Source organism: Oncorhynchus mykiss, chromosome 21 (assembly GCF_057628025.1).
Source record: "Oncorhynchus mykiss isolate SJ-2025 chromosome 21, ASM5762802v1, whole genome shotgun sequence".
In the NCBI taxonomy this organism is placed as follows: domain Eukaryota; kingdom Metazoa; phylum Chordata; class Actinopteri; order Salmoniformes; family Salmonidae; genus Oncorhynchus; species Oncorhynchus mykiss.
Genome location: NC_143042.1, coordinates 55,833,432 through 55,842,500, shown reverse-complemented (window position 1 = coordinate 55,842,500; position 9,069 = coordinate 55,833,432). Strand labels below are relative to the sequence as shown.

The 9,069-nt window shown below is 52.3% G+C and overlaps 1 protein-coding gene across 9 annotated transcripts in view; it reads left to right on the top strand.

Moving 5' to 3' along the window:
* Positions 1 to 9,069, top strand: part of LOC110500799 (uncharacterized) — a 101,546-nt gene that overhangs the window by 70,993 nt on the left and 21,484 nt on the right. For all 9 annotated transcript variants that reach the window (XM_090213335.1, XM_036958337.2, XM_090213334.1 and 6 more), the window contains 3 exons: positions 851 to 1,028; positions 2,512 to 2,655; positions 5,052 to 5,180. In XM_090213335.1, coding sequence (XP_090069461.1) covers positions 851 to 1,028; positions 2,512 to 2,655; positions 5,052 to 5,180 — 451 coding nt within the window. The remainder of the gene's footprint in view (positions 1 to 850; positions 1,029 to 2,511; positions 2,656 to 5,051; positions 5,181 to 9,069) is intronic.

Below are 9,069 nucleotides of genomic sequence, written 5' to 3'. Positions count from 1 at the left end.
TTAAATCATGCCATGGTATAGAATTCCCTTCAAGCCAATCAGAAACGAGTATTTATTAAATCATGCCAAGGTATAGAATTCCCTTCAAGCCAATCAGAAACGAGTATTGAATATATCATGCCATGGTATAGAATTCCCTTCAAGCCAATCAGAAACAAGTATTTAATAAATCATGCCATGGTATAGAATTCCCTTCAAGCCAATCAGAAACGAGTATTTAATAAATCATGCCATGGTATAGAATTCCCTTCAAGCCAATCAGAAACAAGTATTTAATAAATCATGCCATGGTATAGAATTCCCTTCAAGCCAATCAGAAACGAATATTTATTAAATTATGCCATGGTATAGAATTCCCTTCAAGCCAATCAGAAACGAGTATTTATTAAATCATGCCATGGTATAGAATTCCCTTCAAGCCAATCAGAAACGAGTATTTATTAAATCATGCCATGGTATAGAATTCCCTTCAAGCCAATCAGAAACGAGTATTTATTAAATCATGCCATGGTATGAGACTCTGAGACTCTCTCTATGAGAGATTTTCTTCCACTATGTTTACAATTACGTTGAATTACGTTATTTTGGGTGTTCATCAATGCTTTTATTTTTTACATTTAGTTACCATTTATCAAGGTGCAAAATGCCTCTTTCTCTCTCTCTCCTCCTCGTCTTCCTCTCTCTCTCCTCATCTTCCCCTCTCTCTCCTCCTCATCTTCCTCCCTCTCTCTCCTCCTCATCTTCCTCCCTCTCTCTCCTCCTCATCTTCCTCTCTCTCTCTCTCCTCCTCATCTTCCTCTCTCTCCTCCTCATCTTCCTCTCTCTCTCTCCTCCTCATCTTCCTCTTCAGGAGCTCTTCAGCAGCCAACACCCACACCACCAAGTCAACCGCAACCAAAATGTCTTCTACATCCTCAACTAAACCGCAAACTGACTGTCCCAAGACCACACCCAAAGGGTCGAGGGTTAACACCAAGGCTCAGCCAACCACGGCTAAGGGGGCTGTCCACACTCTCATTCCTAAACTGGTACGTTTGGACTTCTTTTTTTTACACGAACGCACTAGTCACGCCAGTGGTTGTTAACGTCGGCTCTAGTGTTATTTTGGGGTGGGAATTGTGTTTCTGTCACCCATGGTGACACTAAGGACATGGAGGTCAAAGTAACCTATGAGAAGAACCCAGCCACCAGAGCATGACACTGGGCCGTTCTGGCGGAAACACGGCAGTTTGAGGCTTTTAGGTCAAAGGTCAACCCCCAGTGAAAATGTGTTGTTTTTGTCTTGGAGTAAAGTTTTATTTTATTTGTCTATGTAATTAGATTTTGAAGAGGTTAATTGTGCAATGTGGAAAATGTGTCTTTGGCCTCGTCACATAAAAACAGCCGTTGTAAACAATGCATGAATCATAATAAAGGTGAAGTAATTTATAACTATGTTGGATGGTTCATCACGCTGGAAGGAGTCAATGGGTCAGTTCTTTATCAACTTCATCTATACCCGACTTCCCCTTTAACTGTTAACACAACATCGCTCTCCCTCCCCCTCCCTCTCTCTCTTTCACTCCCTCTCTCTTTCACTCTCTCTCTCTCCCACTCCCTCTCTCCCCCTCCCTCTCTCTCTTTCACTCCCTCTCTCTCTCTCTCCCCCTCACTCTCTCTCCCCCTCCCTCTCTCTCTTTCACTCCCTCCCTCTCTCTTTCACTCTCTTTCTCTCCCCCTCCCTCTCTCTTTCACTCCCTTTCTCTCTCCCCCTCCCTCTCTCTCTCTCCCCCTCCCTCCCTCTCTTTCACTCCCTCTCTCTCCCTCTCTCTCTTTCACTCCCTTTCTCTCTCCCTCCCTCTCTCTTTCACTCTCTCTCCCTCTCTCTCTCTCTCTCCCTCTCTCCCTCTCCCTCTTTCACTACCTCTCTCTCTCTCCCTCTCTCTCTCCCCCTCCCTCTCTCTCTTTCACTCCCTCTCTCTCTCCCTCTCCCTCTCTCTCTTTCACTCCCTCTCGCTCCCTCTCTCTCTTTCACTCCCTCTCCCCCCCCCCTCTCGCTCTCTCCCCTCCCTCTCTCTCTTTCACTCCCTCTCTCCCCTCTCTCTCTTTCACTCTTTCACTCCCTCTCTCTCCCCCTCCCTCTCTCTCTTTCACTCCCTCTCTCTCCCCCTCCCTCTCTCTCTTTCACTCCCTCTCTCCCCCTCCCTCTCTCTCTTTCACTCCCTCTCTCTCCCCCTCCCTCCCTCTCTTTCACTCCCTCTCTCTCCCCCTCCCTCTCTCTCTTTCACTCCCTCTCTCTCCCCCTCCCTCCCTCTCTTTCACTCCCTCTCTCTCCCCCTCCCTCTCACTCTTTCACTCCCTCTCTCTCCCCCTCCCTCTCTCTCTTTCACTCCCTCTCTCTCCCCCTCCCTCTCTCTCTTTCACTCCCTCTCTCTCCCCCTCCCTCTCTCTCTTTCACTCCCTCTCTCTCCCCCTCCCTCCCTCTCTCTCACTCCCTTTCTCTCCTCCCTCATTCTCTTTGTGTGTGTGTAGCCTGGTTGTGGAAATAATAGGTTTGTGAAGATTGAAGGTTTACCAGAGACTGGCTATACAGAGGAAGATGTTCTGGATCTGGTGAAGCCTTACGGATACAAACCTGGACTCTACAACTGTTTCATTCTGCCTGCACAGAGATGGGTAGGTTGGCTGTGTGTTTCATACTGCCTCACCAGAGATGGGTAGGTTGGCTGTGTGTTTCATACTGCCTCACCAGAGATGGGTAGGTTGGCTGTGTGTTTCATACTGCCTCACAGAGATGGGTAGGTTGGCTGTGTGTTTCATACTGCCTCACAGAGATGGGTAGGTTGGCTGTGTGTTTCATACTGCCTCACCAGAGATGGGTAGGTTGGCTGTGTGTTTCATACTGCCTCACCAGAGATGGGTGGGTTGGCTGTGTTTCATACTGCCTCACAGAGATGGGTAGGTTGGCTGTGTGTTTCATACTGCCTCACCAGAGATGGGTAGGTTAACTGTGTGTTTCATACTGCCTCACCAGAGATGGGTAGGTTAGCTGTGTGTTTCATACTGCCTCACCAGAGATGGGTAGGTTAACTGTGTGTTTCATACTGCCTGCACAGAGATGGGTAGGTTGGCTGTGTGTTTCATACTGCCTCACCAGAGATGGGTAGGTTGGCTGTGTGTTTCATACTGCCTCACCAGAGATGGGTAGGTTGGCTGTGTGTTTCATACTGCCTCACAGAGATGGGTAGGTTGGCTGTGTGTTTCATACTGCCTCACCAGAGATGGGTAGGTTGGCTGTGTGTTTCATACTGCCTCACCAGAGATGGGTAGGTTGGCTGTGTGTTTCATAGTGCCTCACCAGAGATGGGTAGGTTGGCTGTGTGTTTCATACTGCCTCACAGAGATGGGTAGGTTGGCTGTGTGTTTCATACTGCCTCACCAGAGATGGGTAGGTTGGCTGTGTGTTTCATACTGCCTCACCAGAGATGGGTAGGTTGGCTGTGTGTTTCATACTGCCTCACCAGAGATGGGTAGGTTGACTGTGTGTTTCATACTGCCTCACCAGAGATGGGTAGGTTGGCTGTGTGTTTCATACTGCCTCACAGAGATGGGTAGGTTGGCTGTGTGTTTCATACTGCCTCACCAGAGATGGGTAGGTTGGCTGTGTGTTTCATACTGCCTCACCAGAGATGGGTAGGTTGGCTGTGTGTTTCATACAGCCTCACAGAGATGGGTAGGTTGACTGTGTGTTTCATACTGCCTCACCAGAGATGGGTAGGTTGACTGTGTGTTTCATACTGCCTCACCAGAGATGGGTAGGTTGGCTGTGTGTTTCATACTGCCTCACCAGAGATGGGTAGGTTGGCTGTGTGTTTCATACTGCCTCACAGAGATGGGTAGGTTGGCTGTGTGTTTCATACTGCCTCACAAGAGATGGGTAGGTTGGCTGTGTGTTTCATACTGCCTCACAGAGATGGGTAGGTTGGCTGTGTGTTTCATACTGCCTCACCAGAGATGGGTAGGTTGGCTGTGTGTTTCATACTGCCTCACCAGAGATGGGTAGGTTGGCTGTGTGTTTCATACTGCCTCACCAGAGATGGGTAGGTTGGCTGTGTGTTTCATACTGCCTCACCAGAGATGGGTAGGTTGGCTGTGTGTTTCATACTGCCTCACCAGAGATGGGTAGGTTGGCTGTGTGTTTCATACTGCCTCACCAGAGATGGGTAGGTTGGCTGTGTGTTTCATACTGCCTCACCAGAGATGGGTAGGTTGGCTGTGTGTTTCATACTGCCTCACCAGAGATGGGTAGGTTGGCTGTGTGTTTCATACTGCCTCACCAGAGATGGGTAGGTTGGCTGTGTGTTTCATACTGCCTCACCAGAGATGGGTAGGTTGGCTGTGTGTTTCATACTGCCTCACCAGAGATGGGTAGGTTGGCTGTGTGTTTCATACTGCCTCACAGAGATGGGTAGGTTGACTGTGTTTCATACTGCCTCACCAGAGATGGGTAGGTTGGCTGTCTGTTTCATACTGCCTCACCAGAGATGGGTAGGTTGGCTGTGTGTTTCATACTGCCTCACAGAGATGGGTAGGTTGGCTGTGTGTTTCATACTGCCTCACAGAGATGGGTAGGTTGGCTGTGTGTTTCATACTGCCTCACAGAGATGGGTAGGTTAGCTGTGTGTTTCATACTGCCTCACCAGAGATGGGTAGGTTGGCTGTGTGTTTCATACTGCCTCACCAGAGATGGGTAGGTTGGCTGTGTGTTTCATACTGCCTCACCAGAGATGGGTAGGTTGGCTGTGTGTTTCATACTGCCTCACAGAGATGGGTAGGTTGGCTGTGTGTTTCATACTGCCTCACCGGGGGGGGGGGGGGGGGGGTCTCTCTCGCTGTGACATGTTTTCTATGGAAAATGATAACTGTTCGCCTTCTCAGTAATAAGTGACTTTGACGACGTCAATCTCAAACACTGAACCGTTGTGTAGTCTGTAACGTTGTCTCCGGTTGTTGGGGCAACACTTTACCATGGGTGGTGGTTGTCATGGTGATGAGTGTGTTTCTCCCAACAGGCCATAATCCGTATGGACGGAGTACAGAACAGCTCTGTTATGGTGACAAACTACACACAGTCTCCTCCCAAACTACTAGACTGTCCCCTCTCCTTCACGTTGATCTGCCCTGATACAGGCCTCGTTCAGGTAACACGCACACACACACACACACACACACACACACACACAATCACACACACACACACACACATTATAATTCCGAAAACCAGGTCTCAAGTGTAACGGATGTGAAACGGCTAGCTAGTTAGCGGTGGTGCTAGTGTAATGGATGTGAAATGGCTAGCTTAGTTAGCGGTGGTGCTAGTGTAACGGATGTGAAATGGCTAGCTAGTTAGCGGTGGTGCTAGTGTAACGGATTTGAAATGGCTAGCTAGTTAGCGGTGGTGCTAGTGTAACGGATGTGAAATGTCTAGCTAGTTAGCGGTGGTGCCAGTGTAACGGATGTGAAATGGCTAGCTAGTTAGCGGTGGTGCCAGTATAACGGATGTGAAACGGCTAGCTAGTTAGCGGTGGTGCTAGTATAACGGATGTGAAACGGCTAGCTAGTTAGCGGTGGTGCTAGTGTAACGGATGTGAAATGGCTAGCTAGTAAGCGGTGGTGCTAGTGTAACGGATGTGAAATGGCTAGCTTAGTTAGCGGTGGTGCTAGTGTAACGAATGTGAAATGGCTAGCTAGTTAGCGGTGGTGCTAGTGTAACGGATGTGAAATGGCTAGCTAGTTAGCGGTGGTGCGCTAATAGCGTTTCAATCAGTGACGTCACTCGCTCTGAGACCTTGAAGTAGTGGTTCCCCCTTTTGCTCTGCAAGGGATGCGCCTTCTGTGACAGAGACCTTGGTGTCAGTCAGGGCCCAGCTGTAACAGAGACCTTGGTCTCAGTCAAGGCCCAGCTGTAACAGAGACCTTGGTCTCAGTCAGGGCCCAGCTGTAACAGAGACCTTGGTGTCAGTCAGGGCCCAGCTGTAACAGAGACCTTGGTCTCAGTCAGGGCCCAGCTGTAACAGAGGTCTCGGTCTCAGTCAGGGCCCAGCTGTAACAGAGGTCTCGGTCTCAGTCAGGGCCCAGCTGTAACAGAGGTCTCAGTCAGGGCCCAGCTGTAACAGAGGTCTCAGTCAGGGCCCAGCTGTAACAGAGGTCTCAGTCAGGGCCCAGCTGTAACAGAGGTCTCAGTCAGGGCCCAGCTGTAACAGAGGTCTCGGTCTCATTCGGAGCCCAGCTGTAACAGAGGTCTCGGTCTCAGTCAGGGCCCAGCTGTAACAGAGGTCTCGGTCTCAGTCAGGGCCCAGCTGTAACAGAGATCTCGGTCTCAGTCAGGGCCCAGCTGTAACAGAGATCTCGGTCTCAGTCAGGGCCCAGCTGTAACAGAGACCTCGGTCTCAGTCAGGGCCCAGCTGTAACAGAGGTCTCAGTCAGGGCCCAGCTGTAACATAGACCCCGGTCTCAGTCAGGGCCCAGCTGTAACATAGACCCCGGTCTCAGTCAGGGCCCAGCTGTAACAGAGACCTCGGTCTCAGTCAGGGCCCAGCTGTAACAGAGGTCTCAGTCAGGGCCCAGCTGTTACAGAGGTCTCGGTCTCAGTCAGGGCCCAGCTGTAACAGAGACCTCGGTCTCAGTCAGGGCCCAGCTGTAACAGAGACCTCAGTCTCAGTCAGGGCCCAGCTGTAACAGAGACCTCGGTCTCAGTCAGGGCCCAGCTGTAACAGAGGTCTCGGTCTCAGTCAGGGCCCAGCTGTAACAGAGGTCTCAGTCAGGGCCCAGCTGTAACATAGACCCCGGTCTCAGTCAGGGCCCAGCTGTAACAGGGGTTCGGTCTCAGTCAGGGCCCAGCTGTAACAGAGGTCTCAGTCAGGGCCCAGCTGTAACAGAGGTCTCGGGCTCAGTCAGGGCCCAGCTGTAACAGAGGTCTCGGTCTCAGTCAGGGCCCAGCTGTAACAGAGGTCTCGGTCTCAGTCAGGGCCCAGCTGTAACAGAGGTCTCGGTCTCAGTCAGGGCCCAGCTGTAACAAACCTCGGTCTCAGTCAGGGCCCAGCTGTAAAAGAGGTCTCGGTCTCAGTCAGGGCCCAGCTGTAAAAGAGGTCTTGGTCTCAGTCAGGGCCCAGCTGTAAAAGAGGTCTCGGTCTCAGTCAGGGCCCAGCTGTAACAGAGGTCTCGGTCTCAGTCAGGGCCCAGCTGTAACAGAGGTCTCAGTCAGGGCCCAGCTGTAACAGAGGTCTCAGTCAGGGCCCAGCTGTAACAGAGGTCTCAGTCAGGGCCCAGCTGTAACAGAGGTCTCAGTCAGGGCCCAGCTGTAACAGAGGTCTCAGTCAGGGCCCAGCTGTAACAGAGGTCTCAGTCAGGGCCCAGCTGTAACAGAGGTCTCAGTCGGAGCCCAGCTGTAACAGAGGTCTCAGTCAGGGCCCAGCTGTAACAGAGGTCTCAGTCAGGGCCCAGCTGTAACAGAGGTCTCAGTCAGGGCCCAGCTGTAACAGAGGTCTCGGTCTCATTCGGAGCCCAGCTGTAACAGAGGTCTCGGTCTCAGTCGGAGCCCAGCTGTAACAGAGGTCTCGGTCTCAGTCAGGGCCCAGCTGTAACAGAGGTCTCGGTCTCAGTCAGGGCCCAGCTGTAACAGAGATCTCGGTCTCAGTCAGGGCCCAGCTGTAACAGAGACCTCGGTCTCAGTCAGGGCCCAGCTGTAACAGAGGTCTCAGTCAGGGCCCAGCTGTAACATAGACCCCGGTCTCAGTCAGGGCCCAGCTGTAACATAGACCCCGGTCTCAGTCAGGGCCCAGCTGTAACATAGACCCCGGTCTCAGTCAGGGCCCAGCTGTAACAGAGATCTCGGTCTCAGTCAGGGCCCAGCTGTAACAAAGGTCTCAGTCAGGGCCCATCTGTAACAGAGGTCTCGGTCTCAGTCAGGGCCCAGCTGTAACAGAGGTCTCGGTCTCAGTCAGGGCCCAGCTGTAACAGAGACCTCGGTCTCAGTCAGGGCCCAGCTGTAACAGAGGTCTCAGTCAGGGCCCAGCTGTAACATAGACCCCGGTCTCAGTCAGGGCCCAGCTGTAACAGAGGTCTCGGTCTCAGTCAGGGCCCAGCTGTAACAGAGGTCTCAGTCAGGGCCCAGCTGTAACAGAGGTCTCGGTCTCAGTCAGGGCCCAGCTGTAACAGAGGTCTTGGTCTCAGTCAGGGCCCAGCTGTAACAGAGGTCTCGGTCTCAGTCAGGGCCCAGCTGTAACAAACCTCGGTTTCAGTCAGGGCCCAGCTGTAAAAGAGGTCTCGGTCTCAGTCAGGGCCCAGCTGTAAAAGAGGTCTTGGTCTCAGTCAGGGCCCAGCTGTAAAAGAGGTCTCGGTCTCAGTCAGGGCCCAGCTGTAACAGAGGTCTCGGTCTCAGTCAGGGCCCAGCTGTAACAGAGGTCTCGGTCTCAGTCAGGGCCCAGCTGTAAAAGAGGTCTCGGTCTCAGTCAGGGCCCAGCTGTAACAGAGGTCTCGGTCTCAGTCAGGGCCCAGCTGTAACAGAGGTCTCGGTCTCAGTCAGGGCCCAGCTGTAAAAGAGGTCTCGGTCTCAGTCAGGGCCCAGCTGTAACAGAGGTCTCGGTCTCAGTCAGGGCCCAGCTGTAAAAGAGGTCTCGGTCTCAGTCAGGGCCCAGCTGTAACAGAGGTCTCGGTCTCAGTCAGGGCCCAGCTGTAACAGAGACCTCAGTCTCAGTCAGGGCCCAGCTGTAACAGAGGTCTCGGTCTCAGTCAGGGCCCAGCTGTAACAGAGACCTCAGTCTCAGTCAGGGCCCAGCTGTAACAGAGACCTCAGTCTCAGTCAGGGCCCAGCTGTAACAGAGGTCTCAGTCAGGGCCCAGCTGTAACAGAGGTCTCGGTCTCAGTCAGGGCCCAGCTGTAACAGAGACCTCGGTCTCAGTCAGGGCCCAGCTGTAACAGAGGTCTCAGTCAGGGCCCAGCTGTAACAGAGGTCTCGGTCTCAGTCAGGGCCCAGCTGTAACAGAGGTCTCAGTCAGGGCCCAGCTGTAACAGAGGTCTCAGTCAGGGCCC